Raw genomic sequence first — 24,023 nt, 5'->3', positions numbered from 1 at the left:
CCTCAAAGTTTAGGGAAAATCCAAAAATTGCGATATATCGCATGAAAAGAGTTTTATTCGGAGTATCATCGAGCCCATTTCATTTAGCCGCTACAATCCGACATCATCTAGAACAATATCGAGAAGCGCTACCTGACACTTGCGAAAAACTAGATTTAGAACTGTACGTTGATGATTTAACTTCAGGGGAAGATGATGTAGATTCAGCGTTTGAATTCTCAAAAAATTCAAAAGAAATATTTAAAGCGGCAAATATGGTTATGAGAAAGTGGAAAAGCAATTCAAATGAACTTATGGAGCGCAACCGAAAAGAAGGCTGGATCGAAAATACCACGAAAGTTAATTGCGAAGCAAAAATTATGACTAACAAAGATAATCCCGAATCAAAAGTATTGGGCATGAGATGGACCCCAGAGAGCGACACTTTCGGTTTCGAAGCCAGAAAGTTAATCAACGATCTGAAGAATTTAGCAAACAGCAAACGTTGTGTTTTACAATCAGCGGCAAGAATATACGATCCACTAGGACTGATTACACCGTACACTATTCGTGTAAAGATTATATTTCAAGCAATATGGATTAAGAATCTGGGCTGGGACGATACTCTCCCCCTCGCGCTCACCATTGTATGGAAAAAATGGTGCAGCGAACTGTCCGACCTCTCTTTGATCTCAACTCCTCGGTACGCCTTACTACCCTTCGCTAAAGAAGAAATTCTAAAGATAGAGCTACATTGTTATTGCGACGCTAGTGAAAGCGCGTTCGGAGCGGTCGTATACGTGAGATTAGAATCAAAACAAGGGGAAATAACCACTGAAATGCTAACCTCTAAAGCTAGGGTCGCGCCCACTAAAAGAATTTCACTACCGCGACTTGAGTTAATGGGGGCTCTCGTTGGGGCAAGATTGGTGTTTAGAATTAAAGAGCTTTTGGGATTATCTAATTCCCAAATATATTTATGGTCAGATTCGAGAGTAACCATTTGTTGGATCAAAGATTTACCGCGTTTCAGAAAGATGTTTGTAGCTAACAGAGTTGAAGAAATTCAAAAGTTAACCGATTCGAGTTGGTGGCGTCATTGTCCTGGTAAAGAAAATCCAGCCGATCTGTTAACTAGAGGTCAAACGGTTAAATCTCTAGCGGAAAACGAAAAGTGGTGGCACGGGCCTAAGTGGCTCTCATTGTCTAAAGAAATTTGGCCACCTCAAGAAGATGAAAATTTAACGGAAAATGAGTTTGAAAAGTTAAACGGAGAAACGCGAAAATTAGAAGTATGTCAATTAAAGTGCATAACAGAAGTGGTAGATCCTTTACTAAATCTAAATGATTATAGTAATTTAAATAGAGTTCTAAGAATAACCGCGTGGATCAAGCGCTTCGCGAAAAACGCGAAACCAAATTCTGTTAAAGAGTTATCTCCAATAACGGCGGATGAGGTTAATGAAGCAAAATCTTATTGGATTAAAACGGCACAGCGCGAATGTTTTACGAATGAAATTGAACCGTTAAAGCGTAAAGAACCAATTGAACGAGACTCGAAACTGTACGAGCTAAACCCCTACTTGGATGGAAAGGAACTTTTAAGGGTTGGAGGTCGTCTTCACAAAGCACCCTTGGAATTTGATGAAAAACATCCTATCATCCTTCCCGGAAATCACAGAATTTCAGAACTATTGATAGACCAACAACACGAAAGACTATACCATTCTAGTGTAAACAATACTTTAGCGCAAATTAGAGCAAGCTCTTGGCTTATTAGAGGCAGACAAGTAGTAAAGAAACGTTTAAATAATTGTTTAATATGTCGAAAATGGAAAACTAAGCCACTAATTGAAATAACAGCGCCTCTCCCTGAGGATAGAGTAACAAAATCTCCCCCCTTTGAAAATTCAGGTGTAGACTTTGCATTTAAAAAAGCTGACTTAGATTTGCAGAAAATGTGGAAAAATATAAAAAAGGAGGAGGTTTTGAAATGTTTTGGAAATATAGGTGTAAGTTGGAAATTTATAGTTGAAAGAGCCCCATGGTGGGGAGGGTTTTACGAGCGTTTGGTCCGAACTGTCAAAATAGCGTTGAAAAAATCCTTAGGCCACGCGCTTCTAACATATGAGGAATTAAACACCGTTTTAACGGAAATTGAAGCCCAAGTAAATTCAAGACCTTTGTCATACCAGAGTAGCGATAGTTCGGACCTGGCTCCTATAGCCCCCTCCCATTTATGGCTTGGCAAAAGAGTAACCACATTACCTCCAACCACCCAAACTCGAAGTTTGGAAATGAAAACAAGAGACGCGGTGTTAAAACGGATTAAATACCGTGAACAATTATTAGCGAACTTTTGGAACAGATGGACAAGGGAATACCTTCTCGAATTAAGGTCGGCACATAACGTCAAAATACCAAGTCTTAAAAATCCAATTAAAGAAGATGATGTAGTAATAGTAAATGACTCTAATCAACCGAGACATTTGTGGAAATTGGCCAAAATTGAGAAGATATTACCAGGTCGTGATGGAAAAATCCGATCATGTACCATAAAGTTAGGAAATGGAAAGGTAGTAAGAAGAGCTATAAATCTTCTCTACCCATTAGAAATTAATTAATTAAAAGTTTATGAACCAAATATTGTTCATGGTGGGGAGTATGTTGGGAAATTTTGTATTTGTTGTATCAGGTGGTGGAAAATAATCGATAAAATCTTTAAGCGTAGAATTGTATGAAAATCTGTCAACGTTTTTTCCGAGCTAAAAGCTCACCATAGTAGAAGGGAAAATCACCCAGGTTTTAAGGTTGGTTCTTTTAGAAAAAGGACCACCCTGTAGCTCAGCTAGGAAAGGTTGAGCGAAAAAGCGATCACTTCTCAATAGAAATTCAGAGTGTAATGAAGTACCAAGTTTTCTCTTAAAAATAAAGTTTGTTATGTTACCCAAAATTTCTTGCTTTTTTTCTAAGGGCCAGTAAATTTAACTAGAGTTTCTGAGCAATCAGAAAATATAATACTGAATAGCAAAATAAGAAGGTGAAGATCATTATGTTAGAAAACATTTTTTATTGATTCATGCTGAGTATATGTACAATTATTTTCCCTATCACCGTTTCTAATTCCCATTATCAGGTTTATGTAATTGCATTGAAGATTGATTTCAATCGGATAATTTTTTTTCCTAAATCTAAATAAACCATTTAAAAATCCTTAAAACTGAGAATTTTGTAGATGGAGAACAGATCTTTTTTTTTGAAAAAATATGACGGGCCTAATACTATATTACTCAAAAAGTTAAACACATAGATGAAGAAAGTAATCATAGACCATGTTGAATCCACGTAGAAAATTACATTTACCATTTTTTAATAAAATGTGTTCCGATTGCATATCCCGCAGTTTAGCAATATGTTAATGAGTATTTAATAAAAATAGTTTACGTAAAGTAAATTTTGGCTTACCATCGAGTTTTATTATATTCCCTAAATTATGGTATATCTATCGGGTTTTTTTTATTTAAGTTGGTAAATGCTGCTTATTATTCAGGGTAAGTCCTCTAAACGTTGCTGGGAATGCAGTCCTCTGGGTGTTCAACTTCACTGAAGTGGTTCTCCGATTTACTCTTCAGCTCAGTAAGGACACGGTTTCGGCTCTCTCTTTGCAAGAAGCGGGCGAAAGAGTCCTTTGAGTTGATGCAGTGGAAGCCAACGTTCTGGGTTACTTTTCGGGTTTCTTTGCAATGGGATGCGCACTCGAGAAGAGGCACTTTGGAAAAGCAAATTTGTCGTTGGCGGCCTTCGACGTAGATGTACTTGTTTTTGTACGCTTTGCACGTAGCGGCTTTACCTGTTAACATTAAGTTGATGAGTTATTTGAATGAAATATAAGTATTGTTTTTGAACATGTCTTTAAATCTTTAGCATTAGGTCTAGTCTGACATTTATAGTAAATTAACAGGAAATTACAATTAATTGAATATTTTTCAGCATGCGATATAGTGTTAAAGGTAAGAGAACTCGTGATTATATTCTGAGTGATTTGTGCCTCTTTTTTTCTAACCTTTTGTTTAGGCCATAGTTATGAAAACCACGACCATTCCCAGAAGCCTATCTTCTCCTCCCTTGGATTGCCTAAAAATCTATTCTCAAAATCCAAGTACCTTTTCCACGTAAGTAAAGGGGGAGGGAACACTCCATATCGGTACATACAAATGAGTTGATACATAACCGTCTCTGTTCATTCTCATTATACAATAAGACTACAGCGCAGGTGCCAAAAATGGAAATGGAAGGCAAAGTTTGACCCCCCGTGTCTTTCCGTCTTAGTTACATAAGGGTCACTGGCGATTTGTAAAGTGTAGAAGAAGTCGAACGCGTTTTTTCGAATAAAAAGTGCATTTGAAACTCTAACAGTCTTTTGAGCGAGTCTTACCGGCATGTTCGCAGGCACTATGGACATCTGGAACTGAACAACCCTCTTGGGGAACGGCATAACTGTAAGCAAATTCTTCGATGTTGTGATATACGCATTGTTCAGGACCTTCGAACTCTAAATGACGTTCATTGTTGAAATTTCCGCAGAGGCCGCATTGTTTACCTCGGTAATAGGGAGATAGCTAAAATATATAAAACGATTTGTTAAAATGCATCAGGTATCGATACATTCTAAGCCCAATAAATATTGATGGACTGGCTAAAACCCCCGTTCTTCTAGTGGCATTGCCTGTTCTTATGGGCCTAAGGTGCTACCCTAAAAGAACGACGCGCCGTGTCTCCATTCCAGTTCACCCTAGATATATTGCAGGACTAGAAATCTTACTTCAGTAATGATGGCCTTTCCGTCAAAGTAGATAATGACTCCGTAGTTATCCGAGTAGATGGAATAGTAAAGTCCATTGTAGACAATGTGGAAAAGTTCTCTATGATGATCACCATCGGTAACTTCGTAGAAATAAGGATCAACGGTTGTAACATCGACCTTTTTCCCATTGACTCGTACGATTAAGTCACTATCGTCGGTTACAGCCAAAATCTCAACCTTGGCTTTGCCAATGAAAGCCTTCAATGCCTTGTTAAATCTCTGGTTGGTGGTTTTTTTGCCTAATACGCTGAAGTATTCGTGAACTGAGCAGTCCTTGGCAATAACTTTGTAGCAGTTGATTTCAGGAAGATGGTAGGATACATTGTCAAAGGTGTGCACGTAGTCTCCCTCAACGGTACAGAAAGCTATGGTAAAATTAAAATTAAGTTATTAGGCAGAAGAAGGAATTGAAAAGGTTTCTATATCCTTTAATAGTAAGGCATGCCTTGAAGAAAACTCATTGAAACCTGCTTTTTAAATTGCAATTTTGGGCCAAACCAAGATGCTTACGTTTTCTGAAGTAGCCATTGTATCTAGCTAAGTTGGTGTGACTGAGATAAGGTGAGGCGCTTAATGGAGTTAGGAACTTCGGAATTGGAACTTGACGGAAGCGAGTATCATCATGCGGGCGTTGAAGATGGATATCGGCCCTGGATCCGGTAACGGAGAAATCAATTTCAATGTTCTCTTTTCCGGCTTCGTTGTTGATACCGAAACGTTCTTGTTCCATGTAGTAGTAAAGTGAATGGTCGACAAAGTTAGAGACCTTGGGAATGGCGTGCAAGAATGACTCCGACATCTAAAAGAATATTATTCTTATTTCGTAGTCACTATTCAGGTTTAGAAAAATATTGGAAATAGCACCATACTTGTCCACCAAGTTCAATGTTGATAAGGTAACGGTGCATCTTGGTGGCGTAGTAGATGTACTTTCTGCAAGGGATTGAATAATGTTGTCCTCTTTGTTCCCTATCTCTCAAGCAGAGTTTATAGTAGTGGGCATATGGGTTATAGTGTAATGGATCAATTTCACCCCTATTTTGTTCTAAACGAATTTGTTCCTCGGAACGTTTCAAAACACCACGGACAGTGATTTTCTTATCAGACTTGCAGTCTTTTCCAAAGTTGACTACCATAGCAGCGTTGATCTTTTGATCCAAGTCTAAAGTGTCTAAGTTGTATAGTTTCTTCATGTCATATTCAGGGTACCTTAAGTTTGCTGAGAGACATACCTAGTTTGAAACGGAACAAAACGTTTTGCAAAAGTACACTATTCTGGCTCATGAAATATGTGTAAGTTTTACTTTGAAATGATCAGTCTCTTGAGCAGAGAACGGCGATCTGTCGTAGAAGACGTTCAACTTTTGGTATTGGTGATCGCAGCTGTGAGTGTGAGCAATTTCCGCTACGGCTTTGCGGTCTTTGCCACCTTTATACTGAAGTTCCACTTTTAAGACGTTGGTGTAGAATTTACGGCCAGGGTAGTTCTTTATGTGTTCTTCAGATCCATCTTCGAAATCAAACGCTTCTGAGCGGTATGGTTTGTTGTCACGAACCTTGGAGTCGTAGTGATCGTAGTTGAGAACTAAATCGATCTGTTCAATGAAAGTAATACGTGTAATATTAATTAACAATTAGTTATTAGAGTTTATGGAAATTATTTCACTTCAAAGAATTCTATTATCTCAAAACGTCTGATTAACAAAATCATCTAGCTGTTATTCTGACTTATTACAATATGATAAAAATGAATTGCAATTTAAATTGTGTTTAGAGATAGCTGTCGTATCTGCGAAAGTTTTTAACGTATCCTGAAACCAATAAATTGTTTGAAGGGGGCGTGGAGAAGTTACGACTCGTATAGTATTATCAGGGCGAAATGTGAAAACCTTATGTTTAGTTCAGCGACTTTCGTCTTGACCATCTTTCAATAGATTTGGGCTTATGGTATGACGCGAAACTGATGTATGGAGTGTCATCATCTCGCAACTTCTAACACCAAGACACCATTTTTATAATTAAAGGGAAACTAAAACATGATATCCGAAATGAGACTGCTTTCTATCAATGGCATCTAATGCACTACTATGTTCTTTGTCGACGCAAAATTCTATATTCAACGACTGTTTTTTGATATTTAAAAGCTTAAAAATTGTGAGTATTGTTGAATTGGTAACATTAGACAAAAATAACCCCTTACTCCCTTTTGACTTAACTGAAACAACAAGGATTAACTTACTTCGTTGGTGGGAGCGTTGTTATCGGGAGTTACATGAACATCAAAATCATACGCAGTGATATAAGGATCCATACTCAAGTAGTATAGCTTATGCCTGAGATCATTTTCGTAAAGGAACTTCCTTATGGAGCCAAGGCTTTCGAAATTGTGCAACTTTCCGTGATAGCCTTCAACGTGAAATCCGTATCCGAAATAGTCATGTCCCAAATTATACTCAACTTTCTTCATTTCTTCCTTCTTATAGTATGGTAATAGACCTTCTTCTTGAACCAGAGGAACGTGGTTTCTGAGATTATCGATATACGTGATAGGGTAGCTGCATTTGTGCAGTAAATTATAGGGCAGGTTCTTCAAGGACTTCAACGTAAACTTGTGTGCCTTCAAGTCGTAGCTTAAGTCGATGTTGATTGGGAGGGAAATGATTTGGCGTCCAACGCGACCGACTCCTAGAGATGTCTTTTCAAATGGCAAATAAACACCCAAGGTGGCTTGCTTCAATTGGTCGTGGCTAAAGAATTATATAAAATTGAATGTGAAAAGACTGATAGAAAAATAAATGAAGTAACACCTACATAAAGTAACCATCAATTCCGAGGTGAACAGAAGTTGGTGGCTCGTTCTTTCGCTTGTCGGGGAAGATGCTAGGTTGTACGTCCAATTTGAAGTGATTGTTGTGGTAGTAAATCATGGTTGGCTCTTTGTAGTTCAAGAAAGCGGGAAGACCAACTTCGAGAGGAATGAACAACAGGTGATCTTTGCCCATTACAAATCTTTTGTATGTAAAGTCTTGGATGTCTTTAAGGTAGTCTTCTACATCTGGTACTCCAAAAGCTCCCTCACGTAGGAAGTTTTCGAAAAGGTGTTCATCGAAATGGAAGAAGGTGATTTCGTTACCGAAAACTCGGAGGCTAAGGTCACCGTGAATGGGCTCGTACTCCCTGGTTTTGATGTGAAGCTGAAAAATTAAATTTTTTTTAAACCAACTCAACTTGACACCAATACCAATAACTGTCACGAGTATTTCGAGAGCGAAAAATTGGTGATTGAAAGAAAAGTAAATTTTAAGTGCCAAATTCCAATCCTTAATTGTGCAAAGGTCTAGAGAATAAATTTATCTACCCTTTCATCAATCTCTTTAAGTTCCTTCTCTACGGAAGCGGTATCTCTTGCAACTCGACGTTTGAAGATATCAAAGAGGGATTTCTTTTCAACAAGCCCTTCGGGTCCAAAGATTCTGTCAAAAAATTTGTCGAGTCCAAAACCGAGGTAAGCAACAGAAAATGTTTCGTAGTGCTTTCCAGAGATGAAGTCGTTTGAACCGTAGTATAGACTGGTTGGAATATAACTGTCGTTTGATGTTATGTACGAGAAAATTGAAGAACCACCAAATCCATATTTTTCTGTAAAATATTGTTACGATCATTATATGATCAAATTAACCGATTTTTTGAATGTTACCGTCGTATCCACTGCTGACGTAAGCTACTGAGTGTCGCAGATCATATTGAACGTGGAAGTCTAGGTGTTCAAGGTGGCGCAACACAATTTGAAGGTGTTTCTTGCTACAATGAGGATGTTTTTTAAATGGTTGGTTGTTAGACGTAAATTGTATAACTACTTACATTTCTCTGTAGCATGGGTAGTCAGAGTGAGCGAGGTGGTAGAAGGAGCTGTATACGTAAGAAGTGACTTGTCGGCTCTGTTCACGATACAGAGCTTGACCGATTGTGTCCAAAAGAACTAAATCGGGATTGGTTCTTAAAATAAAGTTGAAAGCCATGATACGGAGTTCATTTGGCTCAGAATGGTTAAAATAAACTGGAACTAAGATCTCTCGGACCAACTCCGGGTAAGCTCTGGCAGTCCTCCTCAAAGCAATTACAGCAGACACTCTGTAATAAGTGGGATAGTCAAAGTGGTGAATGTATTTCTTTAAGAAGTGGATGCTTTTCTTCAGTCCGAAGTTCCCGGCCGATTTAATGGCAGTGATTCTATCGCGTTCGGTTTGGACTGGGTCTTCAACGTTAGTTATGATGTACTGTGGAAAAAGATTTTAATAGTATGCATATTAAATAAGTATTATAATAAAATAATTTTCAATTTTAAATTAAACTTTCGAGTTCGCTGTCCTATTTAATAACTAAACTTTAATAATAAGACTTACATGGAAGTATTTGACAGCATCTTCAGGAGTGCAAATTCGCTTGGCAGTGGATGGATACTTTTGGTGCTCGTAGTAGTTACTAACGCAATTTTCGTAGACAATTGAGCTGAGAGACAAGTAACATGTGGCCTTCTGTCTTGGGTATAGCTTAGTGATGTCTTTTTCACAAAGTCTCTGCAGTTAGAAAACGGTAATGAAACCTTTTATTACTTACATGTGTAAAGGCTCGTGTAACTTACGTAGATGGCATCCAAAAGAACTTCATGGGGTTCTTTGATGCTCTGTGGCAAAACTTCCAAAAAGTGTTGGACGGTTATCTTCGGAAGGACATTCTTTTGAACCAAGCGTTTGAAAAAAAGGATGGCAGGGTTGGTACCAGAAACAGCCAAAACATCCATGAATAGGTTGCTAAACAGAATAATTAATTATTACTGATGTTAAAATGAAACATCCCAAGTAACATTACTATTTGGCGAGTTGTTCCTTCGTGATTTGTTCACCGGGAGCCCTATCTTTGTGGACATATTGATTATGGAAATCTTGAATGTCTTGCAATGATAAGGTCGAAATCAGTTTGACGATTTCAAGAAATTTGACGGTTCCTCTTTTTTCCTTAATGTGTTTAGAGAACTCCTGATCGGTGTACGATTGAACGAGCTCCAGAAAAACTTGGCCGATCTGCAATGTGTTTTGATGGCATCTTAAATGAACTCTTCGATTACTGCATTTTAGAAAATTGATAAAATTACCTCTTCAATGTTGGCCTTTCCATCCAAAAGGTGATACAAATAGTGAGGTTTCTCTAAATCGACAATCTCGGAAAAGTCATGAGTGTATGGAAACTCGAAGAGTAAGTTTTCTTTGGTAACAACGTCTCCTGTTACGGTGAAGAATTGAACGTCATCGCTGGATCCAATCTCACGGTCAAACAACAATTGCAGAGTTCGACTGAAAGTGATACATAATATATTAATTAACTTAAGACCTAATATAAGACTTAATATTCTGCAAGAGTATTGAATGGCTTCTAACTTGGCTTGAGTTGATGGACGCTCTCCTTCTAGGGTGTAAGGCAAGAAGTAAAGTTCACCAACGGTATCAACCCGTTCAATGAGGAAGTTCATGCGATTTCCTTTCATGTTGTAGTAGTAGATGTCACTCAAGTGAATTGGGTGCTAAGTTAAGCAATTTCTTAGTTTCTAATGACAAGAAACATTTTAAGGATAATGACTTACTTCTTGCTCGGAGCAATCAGAGCAGGTATCATAGTGATTGCTGTGATAGAAAAGGTATGGCATCTTCACGCAATTCATGAAATTCCTGGACTTTGTTACGTTAAAAACTGGTTCAGTGTGGAAGGCATCTTCGTCTGATCCAATTTCGTATATCGTTTCGCATTCACCAGTAACTCCGACCTCCATTGCTTTGAAATAGTGAGATGATGGGTCCGGTCCAGTCAAGCGTCCACTGTGGTCAACACGTTGAATGACATCAACGTGATCCAAGTTCAGTTGGAGCAATGAAACGAGACCTTTCTTGAGATTGACTGAATAAGCCGCGTCGTTGCGGTTGAAGACCAGCTTCTTGACCTGAAATTTATATTGGAGTTTATGGCTACGGTTTTGATGATATTTAAGGAAAGTCTAGTTTATTTGAGGACTTACGATTCCATGTTCAAAGTAAACTTTGAATGGTTTCTCAATATGCTCGGTAATTTCATTGTGTTCGCGCAAGTTATAATCATAACTTTCGGAACCAACAACTCGAAGATTGGCCTTGTCATAGACTAAATCGTCAACCTAAAATGTAATTTATTTATTTAGTTAAATCGGTAGAAAAACTTGAAAATTGGATGATGTTAGTCGTATAATGTAAGTGTAGAGTTCATTTAGATCGATTCTAATTTCACTGAGAGAAACATTAATAAGGAACTATCGCTCATTGTCTAGAACCATTTCGCTGAAACGTGGTAAACTTGGTCTCCCCAACCTTACTATAAATTTAACGTCTTATGTTTTCAATACGGGTAAAGAACATATCGTTTCGGGCACCTGTATTAGTTGCAAAAACAGCGGATATACATGATAGAGCCTGTAATAGTGTGGGAAAATGTTTTCAAGCCTTATATTGGATTGGCCGGTATTCACGACTGGCCGTCGACTATACCATAAATTTAAATTATTCGATATTTTGAAGGTACTACCATTAATTTATTTATATATAACCTAGAGGCTATTTAAATGGTGTTGTCACTGTCAACATACGGTTTTACTTTAAATACCGCCTTCGCCTTAATTCCTTCCACATCACTAAAGGGGATAAGGCCGAACTCTTTTTTACCGTGAGATTACAGGCCTATAGTATAAATACTCGTATTCTAATACAGGCGTAAATTCACGGTACTAGCATAAAATTATAATCTACAATTAAGTTCCTATATCCAAATGGCATCTATAGTCGACTATTTTGTAGCATACAGCCTACCCCAACTTGGTATTAATATATATAAGACAAGAGTCCTATTTAGTGTACTCTCAATATGAAACGCGAGAATGTATTAAAATTCTAATGTATTCTGACTTAAAAACCATGGTAAAAACTTGATCGTCTTTTGCCCCGTTTTTCATTTGAAACGTAAAACATCAGTACTGTGCGGGGTGGAAAGTACCGCGTGATCAGTGTAAAAAACGTAGGTCGAAGCTAGCGGGGAATAAACCCACGATATAGAAGAGAGCCAGGTCACACCCATATATACTTAAATAGCCACAGGGCGTCACCAGGGAAAGAAAAATATCTCTTGTATTTTTAGCGTCCGATCTCTTGGAAGCACTGACGTACGTCAAAGGGGGGGGGGAGACGTTCCACCAAACAGTTTCAGATGTCTACTTTATGTGGAGGATTTCTTATGGTATTACTCATGCTAGTAAGACTGAGAGGTTCGGTTACACGAAATCATAGGAAAGCATTTTTTTTTCTAAATAAGGAATTGAAATGGAAAGTAATTAACAAAATAGGGAATCGCTTATTTTTCGCGGAACTAACGCTAAAATAGTATATAAAAATGGGTTTAGTTTTCAGTGTTATTTACCTTGATCACAAAGAAATCGTCGTGCGGTTGAATGTGAACTTTGCTCTTGAAAAAGAAGCCGGAATGTTGATGGTGTTTCGCATTATATTCTTTGAAAACGCTCGCTTCATAGCTGTACACATATTCGTGGCCCGTTAAATAGCCACCATAGGCATACGCTGATACTGTCAGATTAAGAGTTTAAGAAAATCTATTTAAAAATGGTTTCTGCCTTCGTTAGGAAAGAACGAAATATATATCCTCTAAGAAATTCATTAATGCATCGTTATTCGTCTAATATAATCCCTGAGGCGGATGTCAGTCTGTTTTCTCCTTCTCAGGCTTCTAATCCTACTTTTGGGTGAGTTAGATTAGAAGGCTAAAATTTGCAAAGGGGTAGTCGAGGACATTTTTTTTTGGTTACCGAAGCAGATATACTTAAAAAATTTAAATATAATCTAAGTAATTTATAATAAAGATTTTAGGCTAAGTAGAGCTAATGTGTAAAAAAAATATAATATATTAGATTAGATTTAGGTAATTAAATAAAATAATAATATATTAGATCAGATTTAGGTAATTAAATAAAATAATAATATATTAGATCAGATGGGGTTACTTAAATAAAATAATAATATATAAGATCAGATGGGGTTAATTAAATAAAATAATAATATATTGGATCAGACTGAGGTAATTAAATAAAATAATAATATATTAGATCAGATGGGGTTACTTAAATAAAAAAATAATATATAAGATCAGATGGGGTTAATTAAATAAAATAACAATACATTGGAACAGATTGAGGGAATTAAATAAAATAATAGTATATTGGATCAGATTGAGGTAATTAAATAAAATAATAGTATATTGGATCAGATTGAGGTAATTAAATAAAATAATAATATATTGGATCAGATTGGGGTAATTAAATAAAATAATAATATATTAGATCAGATTGAGGTAATTAAATAAAATAATAATATATTAGATCAGATTGAGGTAATTAAGTAAAATAATATTATATGAGAATCGATTGACAGAAATTAAGCTCGAATGTTAAGGAAAAATTATACCCCGTAATATTCGAATCGAGCGACATTATTTAAAGGTTCATAGCTTTATCATGTTCAAAATTTCAAATTTGTGATGAAACCTATTTTTCAGTTGCATTTTCTAAGAAAGTTCACAATACAATTAATTTTTCACCCTGCAGAGTAGATTGCTTAAAGTTTAATGATAAACCCGTAACTAGTATACATAACAATATCGATCTGCTGACCAAAAAATAAAAACTGAATATTAAAAATTTCTCTTTAAAGAATTTTGTTCGGTTTTAATTTACATAAAACTAAATAAATTGCATCATCGTTAGCGTTACTGGGTTCCTACTGTTTTTATTCGAGTTGAGGTTAAGCCTAAAACTCTCTAGAATAAATCAAAGACCAATGAGGTACATCCGTGATTACTTAAATATGAGTTTTGTTTTTTTCAAAAATTACTGCAGAATCGTAACTTCTAGAGAATAAATAAAAGTAATTCTAAAACGTTCTAAAGACTACACTTCACGTAGGGCACAAAGATTGATTTACATAAGTCTATTGCTAAAGCAAAAATAATAGACTAAAGATAGCTTACCGACAAAAGCCGCGAGGGTGAGAATAACGCCTTGCTTCATTTTGGTCAAACCTCTAAGCCCAGTCAGAGGGAATCACAAGGTTTCTTCGCTCCGCATCCTTCTTTTATACTTTGCTAAATCGTCGTCACGTGGTCACGTAACGTTAGCTTTTGATCTGATTTCATACAGACACTTCAGAAATACTCGAGACGATAAGATATTAAGAAAAAATATTTTTTCTACAGTCTCGTCTTGGGCTATATTGGAAGTTGTCAATACGAGCCCAGAAACCGAGAAAACCCTATGAAGCTCGATAACAACATTTATCAAATGTCTAAAAAGAGGTTTCGTTTAATCACGGTAGACATTATAATATCTTTAAATAACACGCATTTCTAATTTGGTGGTTAGCAACAACCAGAATTTACTAGGGTTGCAAGGGTGGCGCAAGCTTTCATATGAGCGGATCCCATAATAGCGGTACTCATAACTGCGGATCCCCAAATAGCGGTTTCCAAATAAAAAGTTGTTAAGCCGTTAAGGCAGTTACCAAAACATCGGTTCTGGTAAGCGCGGCGTACCGTTACAGCAGTTCCCAAAAGAGCAGTACAATTAACCTAGAAGTGAAAAACGATACTACTTTATGATGGTGTCCGTTTGGTTATTTGAACTTAATTAAGTCTGGTTAAACTTGGTTATGTGTAGGTTAATATATTTGAACCCCAGTAGTATTAGAGTCAGTTTAGGTATTGTTATTCCAACCCGAATAGTATTAGGTCAGGTAAGGCTAGGCTAGGTGATCTGGTTGTACTTCCCTTACAAAAATGTTCTTAAGAATTCCAAAGGCCATTCTTTGGAACCCTATGGAGACTTTGGAATTTCCTAAAGAAGTCTTGAGACTAATGTCCAAAGAATGTCTTGAGATTCAAAGAAATTGTTTAGGAATTCTAGAGATAAATTTCCAAAGAAGGTATAACGGATATTTTCCAAAGAAATCCTTTTGGAATTCTAGAGGTTATTTTCCAATGAAACTATTAAGGAATTCTAGAGATTAATTTCCAAAGAAGGTATAACGAATATTTTCCAAAGAAATTCTTTTGGAATTATAGAGGTAAATTTCCGAAGAACGTCTATGGAATATTTTCCAACGAAATTCTTAATGAAATCTTGAGATAAATTTCAAAAGGTCTGGGGTTCATTTTCCAATGAAATTCGTGAAGAATTCTAGAGATGAATTTCAAAGGGCCAGATATATTTGCAATTATGCTTTTCATATAATTATCTCAAAATATTTTTACCCAAATTGTTTAGCTAAAGTTTTCCTGCATAGACATTGACTTGATGGCTAAAAAATTAAAAACGTTTCACGAAGGCTTGTCCCGTAAGCTTAGGCTCAGCAAGTGCTGAAATGGTTTATCATATTTACATATTTTTGTTTTTTTGCCCTTAATAATCCGTGAGGTGTTTATGAAAACTTTTCCAAAGGTTAAATTAAAGGTTAAATTAAATTATAAGTAAAATACGCGTAATTAAAATAGTGATGTTTAGATTTACAGGGAGTATAAGCTGGCAGTCGAAACTTTCGCTTTTGAAAAGCAAAATTAACCTAAAGTTAGTTCTTTTGTGACATGTTTTATCTTTACTTCGAGCGTAATTAGAGTCCAAAATAAATATTTTTTTTAAAAATATTGTAGATAAAATTAGGTTAAACGCGTTTCTGGTACTCAAAAAACTCTCAGTGAAAATACATTATTAAACTTAACAACAACATCTGTATCTACTGCTTGGCCATTGGAGCCGCCAAAACTCACTTACTACCCCATACATTTGCTCAAGGTTAAAACTTTCTGCCGTTTTCGGATGTTTTTAAGTCGATTATATTTAAAAGCAGTTTCGCACTGCATGCGAGAACTGCCCGCGCTACTCCCTGCATTGGGATATGGTTCTGCATGTGAGAACTATCCTCGTTTCTAGAGGGATAAATTAATTTACCCCATAATCTTCCCTATATATCCCAAGATAATTTCAAAGTTATACCCAAGAAAATCCCTAAGATATTTCCCAAGAAAATTCTTAACATATTTCCGAAGAAAATTCCAAAGATATTTCCAATAAAATTCCAAAGATATTTCCCAAGAAAATTCCATAGATATTTCCCAAGTAAATTCCAAAGATATTTCCCAAGAAAATTACAAAGTTATTTCCCAAGAAAATGCCAAAGATATTTCCAAAGCATTTTCCAAAGAAAAAGAGGCCAATATTCCCCAATTTCCCAAAGAACTCCTTAAGAATTTCTAAAGAAATTTCCCAAGGAATTTTCTAAAGAGTTCTAAAGAAGATTTTTGTAAGGGTTAATAGGTAACGTAAACTGTAGGGTTAAGAATTGATAAAAACTCACGCTAGAAACTGCATGCTATTTCCCATAACAGCAGTTCTGATCAAAGCCGCTGTTTCTGGAATCGCGGTACAAAAGTGCGGGTGGTGGTATCAAATCGGGTTTGGATAATCAAAACTGTCCTTGTATGATATAGGGGCGGATACACGAGGCTTTTTCGGGTATCGGGTAATTAGACCTAGTCCAAAAATGGTTGTCGGGTTCTGTTTGGATATAAAAAACAATAACGGATACCTATCGGTTAAAATTATTAAAATGGGCATCGGTGAAGTAGAGAAGAATATCATGTTTGAATTTGAAATGCTCAATGAACTTAATGAATATTTCACACTTCGAGTTGGGTCTTTCTCAGGTTTTTATTCAGCTTTTTTTAGGTTTTCAGTTTATTTAAAAAAAAAAAGAAGTTTAACATCCCACAGGAAAATCAATCACATTGGCTTAACAATCCTGATTTCAACCTAGAATTTTGGAACTGGGATGAAATGAGTGGTCAAACGAGTCCCGCGCTGCCCTGTGAAACATCGAAATTCTAGTCTGTCCTTGGATGAAACTACCACAGAGGGCTTTGATTAGGTCAAATAAATTCAAACTGGACACATGTTTTCACATACTGAATATCAAAAGTTTTATGAAACAAAAATAATAATATAGCCTGGGAGAAGGACGGACCCCGCCCTGTTAGTCCTCCATCCCTTCTTGTTCACGATCCGCTAATAACCCGACAACCAGTTTGAACTTGGCCCTGGTAGGAGGACGAAACATTTTTCTGCCCGACTAGTTTCAAGTAATTTGAAAAGTCACCCCCAAAACATTAATAGTATGGGTTGTTTGAAATTTGAAAAACACTAAATAAGATGGTACCGGCCAGATTTTAAGCCCAGCGATTAGTTTAACCATTGAGCACATTTTACTACTAATATTTGAAATCACAAAGTATTAAGCTTGTCCATATTTACCAGAATAAATGAATGTACTCATATCGTCAGGTATTTGTAAAGAAGATCACTTCTTCTGGGTCACGTAATGGTAACATTCTCATTGTACATTGTTTTCATACTAGGACCACTTACACAAGGAGACCAGGCTACTTGGAGGATAAAAGTGCAGACTTTTTTGTCCTAAAAGTGTAAACTGTTTTTGGAAAATGTATTGACAAAGGTCTTTGTAAAATTGAATTCTTAGAAGGTATTTGCACAATTTAATCTTTTAATTTAGTTCATTAATACGATAAGCCTTGGAAGAACGGGCGTTGGAAGATATCGTCCTTAATTTTAATGATGGGCGAGAGTGTCCACTTCAAAGCTTGAGTAGACAGTCATCCCCGACACAATTCCACCTTAAACTTGGATTTTTTTCTTATTGAGGGCGAATATAAATTCTTGTGAAAGTTTCATTTTGTTTCTACTATGGGATTTTTGTATTCGACCAGATAAAATATGTAAATAATAGGCCGATTAATATCACAATTAGATTAAAACGCCTGTAAAAGTGTTTAACTTCTCGGGCACCTGTGTAGGGCAAAACAAATCAAAGTGTGTGAGTTGTCCAAGAAATACAGCTAAACTATATAGTCTTTGCTTTTGCGGAAGTACGATAAAAGCTAGGCGAAATATTAAAGGCAAACACAAATGGAGTGGTATGCGTGTGTTGAATTAAAAGAATAAGTTTGTGTGTGAATCAAGAAGTGATATCTAGTTTATTAGGGAGGGGGTATAAGATGCCTAAGTATTCGCGCGCCATAGTCCCAGTCCCCCTTTCAAAATACAAGGGGGGACTAAAAGGAGGCCGCAGGCTATTTCGTCTCTCCTCAGTCGGAAAATACGTAATTTTCGTCATTCGCGTCGCGCTGACGTAAGGTTTCAAGAACCAGTGAGATGCGGGTTGTAATTTAGAGGCGGGGATTAACTCCGGACCTACGTTTGGACTTGAGATAATACCGGAAATGTGGCCAATTTATACCTTCTCCCTAATAAACTAGATATCACTTCTTGGTGAATTTAATAGTATTAAGTCAATTTTAACGAATTATATGTACGGATACATTTAAATGACGTGGATAATTGCTAAAAATACCGAGTTATACTAAGAGCAAATTTGCCTTACAGCCCGTCGGGACATTATTTGAAAGATAATGGTAAATCAAACCCTAAAAGCCCTAAAGCCCATCTATAGGATTAAGGACCCAGTGTACTAAATATTAGTGTACATAAACAGTAGAATCGAGGTTTTATTAACAATTCTGGGTGCCATTTCAAGTTGGTCGATGATAAAAAAGGTTTCTTAGTTCGTCTCGACAACTTGAGTATTGGCCTGGGCGTTGATTATCAGCTAGTCATGACTTTAAATTGTTCGTACTATTTTTATTATATTTTCACAAATTAACGAATCTGTAGAATCTGCTGCAGCTAACACGACTCTAAAAGTTCAAACATACATCTATAGCTAATTGGTATGCAATAAATGCTCCGAATTTTACAATATTCTGTGTAAGTACTAAATATCAGTTTTGTTTAAACTTCCACTCCACGAGCTTGTTGGACGTTTCTAGGTATACTCTAGATGATGAATTGATTGAGATGGAGCAACAAAAATCGTCTTGAACCTTACAAATGTCTAATGCATTTTTTTAAAGTAATTTCACTTTCTCGTTAACGATATTGGTTGTACCTTGTATAAGCGGTATGTTTACTTTCAACCGAATAGACCCTTAAAGAAAATAAACAAGCTGGACACCTTATATCGCCGAGTCGGGATTTTTTCGAATAGAGTACCAACGCCATCTAGTGGCGAAAGGTTTCGTTGAATAAATTTATTCGTCTGCTCTTTCAATTTCAAAAAAGTTCAAGGCTTAGTGAACTGTTAGTGTATTAGAACTTAAGTGGTTACAAACAAATTATTAACAATGACTAGTCACCGTGGTACAGCATGTTGTGTACACAACTGCAAGAGTTATTCACGTGTTCACCGTGACCTAGTTGATAAAAAGATAAGTTTTTCTGTTTTTCCTAATGATGTTGCCCTTAAGGAAGAATGGATCGCCAGAATTCAGCTTAGTTTTGATATGGATGGTGATAATCAACCTAGATCGTCGAAAAAACTAAGATGGCAACCAAAAAAATATAGTGCTGTTTGTGGCCTTCATTTTAATCACGATGGAAAACGGAAGTATGAAGACAAAGTTCCAATATATATCGGCAATTATGTACTGCCAAAAAACATTTTCATCTCGGACATAGTTGTGTTGGATAGCGATCCGAAAGGAATTCTTATGGAGATAGGAGCGGAAGTAGAGCTGGGTTCGAAAGTGTCCATGCAAGAAACAAGCCCTGTCAAAACCATTGTAAAGAATAAAAATAATCTGCAAATGTTTCATTTAGGTATTCCTCTAGCCATGAGCAAAGATGCCACTGTTAGAGCTTGAGAAGTATAGCTTTCCTCAGCTGCGACATTGATATCTTCCGCTTATTAAGGCAAGAATAGTAAAATACATAAGTGGTTATTACATTTGTAATTTCATTACAGAACACCCATATTCTTCTGGTATTAATATCCAAGTTAATGAACTTCGAAAACAGTTGGATTTGATTAGGATCAACGAGAAAAAGTTGCAGCAGGATTTGATGGAATCAGAAAAATCCATTGTTTGTTTAAGAACAGAGAACGCCCAGTTGAAAATACAACTTCAGCGATTACAAGAGGATGTTAAGAAAAAAGAGTCCGAAAGTCAAAATAATAAATTTCGTTTGGAAAATGTCTCGAAAAGCGATAAGATGTTAAGATTTTATACCGGATTTTCTTGCCTTGAAGATCTGAATATTCTATACCGACAAATTGAACCAGCGTTACCTAATGTTTCACTCTATAGTAAAGGAGGTGGCTATATAAGGTCAACGGAAAGGAATGAATCTTCTCGAGGAAGGCCTATGGTTATAGAATTTAAGGACCAGTTATTTTTAACATTATGTAAACTGAGAGTTGGGCTTCTAAACCAAGACTTGGCTTACCGCTTTCAAATATCTCTGACTAGTGTTAGTAATTACATAACTACATGGTTAGATTTATTATACAGAAAGCTAACCATCATCCCTATCTGGCCATCAAGACAAGTTATAAACGAGTACATGCCAAATGAATTTAAGGAAAAATTTCCAACAACCAGGGTTATCATTGATTGCACTGAGTTTTTTATTGAAAGGCCCTCTGACTATGGTACTCAGTGCGATACCTACTCAAATTACAAGCGGCATACGACAGCAAAAGCTCTTATAGGAGCTACGCCAAATGGTTTTATATCATTTATCTCCCCCTTAGCTCCAGGTAGAGAAAGTGATGTGGAAATAACTGCCAAAAGTGGTCTTCTGGAAAAATTGGAAAAAGGTGACATGGTTCTTGCGGACCGAGGATTTTTAATACATGATCTATTAGCTGCCAAAGGAGTAGATCTAAACATTCCCCCATTCTTAGGTGGTAGGAAACAATTATCATTATCAGATGAAGTTAGAACTCGAGAAATTGCGAATGTAAGAATTCACATAGAAAGAGTTATCAAAGAGATTAAAAGTTTCCGTATTCTTAAATTTACGTTTCCCAATTCAATGCATGCAAGTTTAGAAAAAATTTGGTACATTTGTTGCTACCTGCAAAATTTTATAAATGAACCACTTTTAGACAGAAAAGAATGCCCAATTCAAGTGGATATGGAATTTTAAAAGTTTTTATTGAGCAACGAAGGAATTTGTACTTTGTGTTTTTATCACAACTAGCTTTGTTAAATGTAAATAGGAACAGTTTCTTTAAAGCTTTGTACCTTTATCACAAATGTTAATCACAATTTAGCTAAACATTAATTAAAAAATGATCAAAGTAAAAGGATTCAAGTTTTGGCAACATTGATTCAAAAAATAATTCTTGGTTAAACTGGATTCTTTCACAAAAACAGTCCACTCCTGTGTCGACAAAGAAATCGCACCATGACAAACCAGTTATGCCTAACTGGCCTTGCACTTGATAAAAATAATTATGAGTGCGGTTCAAAATGACTTTTCCTGTTACGTCTCTTTTCAAACATATTTTGGTTTTCAGATTGTTTCCAGCAATAGCTTCGTCAATACTGAGTCCGAGTTCTTTAGCCTTTGCTAGGGTCTTAATTTCTATGAGGCCAAACTCTTTAATATCTTCATCATAAATGAGCCCATCTGGAGACGTACCTAACGCAGGCATACCTGGATTAATAATTAACCCAACTTTGAAGGTTTTAACCTTGTTGTTTTTCATTGCACAATATTTTTGAAGAGCAGTTGCTTCATTGTCTAAGCCTTCTCTTACATACTTTAATTTGCTTATATCTACACCGCCACGAACTGTCGCAACAAATTGTGGGGTCACTTTCGCTTTTCTTTTAATGATTGACCCAAAATGTGATGTAGTCACCCTAGATTTCTTTTCAGTTTTCCATAATTGGCATGAAGACTGCTCTCTTGTGTATTCTTCTATTTTCCTTGATTCTTCTACAGTCACTTTAACTGATTCTGGAAAATCCAATTCTGAACTTCTATGTATAAGCTGCGTAGGTAGTTTTAGCCTCTCTATTTCGCTGTTCAAAGACTCGTCAATACAAATATCATTTTGGTTAACAATATGACCATAGGTGATTGGAATGAATTCTGATGGCATATGATTTTCCTGTCTTAAGATCACCTGCCACATTCTCCTTTTGTTTTGAGATTTAAAATCCACTTCCAACTTCTCTAGTTGAGACTTGTTTTCTTCGAAAGAAGGGTTAACAGGCAAAGAAACGTAATTTGACACACACAGCTTCCTTGAGCTTCTTTTACTAACTTCTTTCCCAGGAGTATGCTTTGTAAAATTTAAAATACTGAAGTTCGTTGTGGACAAATTATTCTTCACGTTCAGCTTCCCCCATTTTTGGGCAATGTCAGTTCGTGAAACATCATTCGGAATGAATGTCAAACCTTGCATGATACAGTCCCAGAGAAACCACAATGTTGCAGCCACATGAGAACAAACCCCTCCTTGACCTGATTTACATTCACAAGCCCCTTTCTTTATATTGCCACTAACAGAATCCATTACAATATGAACAGAATAAATGGATTTAGCAGTATATGAAGCGTGGACTTTAGATTTGACATGAGAGATTGATCTACTCTTCTCGTGAGATATTAAAACGTTGGTTACTTTTTGCGCTTTGAACATTCGATAGCCTTTTAGTTTATGCTTCCCGCTCTTTCTTGAAAAATGGTGCCTATGAATAGTTTGATCATTGAAAGTATTAGGGATATTCTTGAGAAGTTTCGTCCAGTTTCCTTTTGGAATGGCGTAAACTTCATTTGAAAGGTTTGCCAAAGCAGGTCTGAAATTATAAAAACTTTACTAAGCCTTTGCCAAAATCTAAAACTGTGTAATTTCAAAATTTTCAATGACAAGCTTAGGAAATCTCCTTACCTTTCTACGATTTCAGACTCCATTTCAAAAACAACAAGGTAATTAAGTTGTGAGCTTGTGGTAAAGCTCTAAACCAGTTCCTAAATTATTTTAACTCGAAACTTCAGATCCCGACTTCCGCCATTAAATACTCCTAGCCACTACTGCGCAAAATCGGCCCATAGCCGTCTAAACCAATCAGATTAATATACTGATTACCCAGAATGCTCTGTCAATCCTCAAAAGACGGTTAGGAAATTTGAACGATTTTCTTTTAGGGTGTATTCCCAAAGGACCGAAATCCTTTTCGACCGAATATCCCGCAATGATTTTTAGATATCTACCTCAATAGCTATATTCCCAATGGAAAGAAATCCCATTCGACCAAATACGCTGCAATGATTTTGAAATTTACCAATGGCTATAGTCTCAACGGACAGAAATCCCAGGATATTCCTGTAAAGAATACATCAATATAACTTAATCTATCAAATTCAAGACCATCATACGCTTACCTAACTTAAACTTACCTGATCTAATAGTACATGCGTTGGAATTACAATACCAAAACTGAACCTTATACTACTAAACCCATTCTAACATAACTAACCGTAACCTAATCTAAGACTTTTTTGATAAATGTAACCAAGTTTAACCAGATTTAGTTAAAGTGTTAGTGACATAATTTTCGTCACCCACAAACTTAAAATGCGAAAAAAATCCTTGAAAAATCTAGTTTATTATGATATGTTTACTTTTTTATTTGGTTTCGTAGCAATTTATTAAATTGCAATCAAATTTTTGTGTTTGGAAAAGGCCTAGTTGAGATTTTCTTTCGTTTGATGACGTAGTAAGGAGAAATTTTCACTCTAGATGTCGCTCACGTGACGCGCCTGTTAGTGTCGCCGCGCAGCGTTAAGCCTAATTTATTCAGATTCGCGCGCAGACGATAGTTCTATATTTTCTTTGCTCGCGCGCGCGCGCGCAGCATTAGTAGACTCGGGAGTCTCGGGCGCGCGCGCTTGGCACGTGACGCCTATAAGTGTCTCAGCCTAAGTGTTAAGCCTAATTTATTCAGATTCGCGCGCGCGCCGCATTAGTAAACTCGGGAGTCTCGCGCTTGGCTTTTCCGCGAGATGCCGTGAATGACGTAGCAAGGTGAAAAACCCGCCAAAAATCTTCTCCGCAAATTTGCCTTTGTCCCCCAAATTTCAAGTTTTCAAAGTGTTTTTTCTGTGTTTTCCCTCATA

General features: G+C 36.5%; 4 protein-coding genes across 4 annotated transcripts; 2 read left to right on the top strand and 2 right to left on the bottom strand.

Annotated features, from left to right (window-relative positions):
* Positions 1-41: 41 nt before the first annotated feature.
* LOC149682597 (uncharacterized) lies at positions 42-2,603 on the top strand. The gene has a single exon (XM_089834197.1). The coding sequence runs from the start codon at positions 42-44 to the stop codon at positions 2,601-2,603; it is 2,562 nt and encodes an 853-aa protein (XP_089690323.1).
* Positions 2,604-3,029: 426 nt separating this feature from the next.
* On the bottom strand, positions 3,030-14,093 carry LOC149682596 (vitellogenin-6-like). The gene is made up of 20 exons (XM_089834249.1): positions 13,955-14,093; positions 12,335-12,498; positions 10,911-11,045; positions 10,482-10,835; positions 10,279-10,421; positions 9,996-10,194; positions 9,713-9,924; positions 9,486-9,654; positions 9,247-9,420; positions 8,705-9,120; positions 8,541-8,644; positions 8,202-8,482; positions 7,655-8,037; positions 7,083-7,590; positions 6,148-6,438; positions 5,713-6,075; positions 5,354-5,642; positions 4,802-5,208; positions 4,415-4,598; positions 3,030-3,829 (listed from the first exon to the last, which is right to left on the bottom strand). The coding sequence occupies exons 1-20, from the start codon at positions 13,992-13,994 to the stop codon at positions 3,540-3,542; spliced, it is 5,106 nt and encodes a 1,701-aa protein (XP_089690375.1). The 5' UTR covers positions 13,995-14,093; the 3' UTR covers positions 3,030-3,539.
* Positions 14,094-19,031: 4,938 nt separating this feature from the next.
* Positions 19,032-21,265, top strand: LOC149682595 (uncharacterized). Its single transcript, XM_089834247.1, has 2 exons — positions 19,032-19,706; positions 19,852-21,265. Exons 1-2 carry the CDS (start codon positions 19,232-19,234, stop codon positions 21,036-21,038), a joined length of 1,662 nt encoding a protein of 553 aa, XP_089690373.1. The 5' UTR covers positions 19,032-19,231; the 3' UTR covers positions 21,039-21,265.
* LOC149682594 (uncharacterized) lies at positions 21,022-23,063 on the bottom strand. The gene is made up of 2 exons (XM_089834248.1): positions 22,795-23,063; positions 21,022-22,702 (listed from the first exon to the last, which is right to left on the bottom strand). Exons 1-2 carry the CDS (start codon positions 22,815-22,817, stop codon positions 21,166-21,168), a joined length of 1,560 nt encoding a protein of 519 aa, XP_089690374.1. The 5' UTR covers positions 22,818-23,063; the 3' UTR covers positions 21,022-21,165.
* Positions 23,064-24,023: the final 960 nt, after the last annotated feature.

The sequence above is a fragment of the Phalangium opilio genome, unplaced genomic scaffold (assembly GCF_054372755.1).
Source record: "Phalangium opilio isolate 3A_F unplaced genomic scaffold, DU_Popi_V2 ptg000038l_1, whole genome shotgun sequence".
NCBI classification, from domain to species: Eukaryota; Metazoa; Arthropoda; class Arachnida; order Opiliones; family Phalangiidae; genus Phalangium; species Phalangium opilio.
This window is presented reverse-complemented; position numbering and strand designations above follow the sequence as displayed.

Coding starts and splice junctions, on each gene's coding strand:
- LOC149682594 (XM_089834248.1), bottom strand. CDS start 22,817: ATGGAGTCTGAAATCGTAGAAAG. Junction 22,703..22,794: donor GAGTCTGAAATCGTAGAAAG/GTAAGGAGATTT, acceptor TTATAATTTCAG/ACCTGCTTTGGCAAACCTTT.
- LOC149682597 (XM_089834197.1), top strand. CDS start 42: ATGAAAAGAGTTTTATTCGGAGTATCATCGAGCCCATTTCATTTAGCC.
- LOC149682595 (XM_089834247.1), top strand. CDS start 19,232: ATGACTAGTCACCGTGGTACAGCATGTTGTGTACACAACTGCAAGAGT. Junction 19,707..19,851: donor TCTGCAAATGTTTCATTTAG/GTATTCCTCTAG, acceptor ATTTCATTACAG/AACACCCATATTCTTCTGGT.
- LOC149682596 (XM_089834249.1), bottom strand. CDS start 13,994: ATGAAGCAAGGCGTTATTCTCACCCTCGCGGCTTTTGTCG. Junction 8,483..8,540: donor CGTCAGCAGTGGATACGACG/GTAACATTCAAA, acceptor AATATTTTACAG/AAAAATATGGATTTGGTGGT. Junction 6,076..6,147: donor AAGAGACTGATCATTTCAAA/GTAAAACTTACA, acceptor GTTTCAAACTAG/GTATGTCTCTCAGCAAACTT.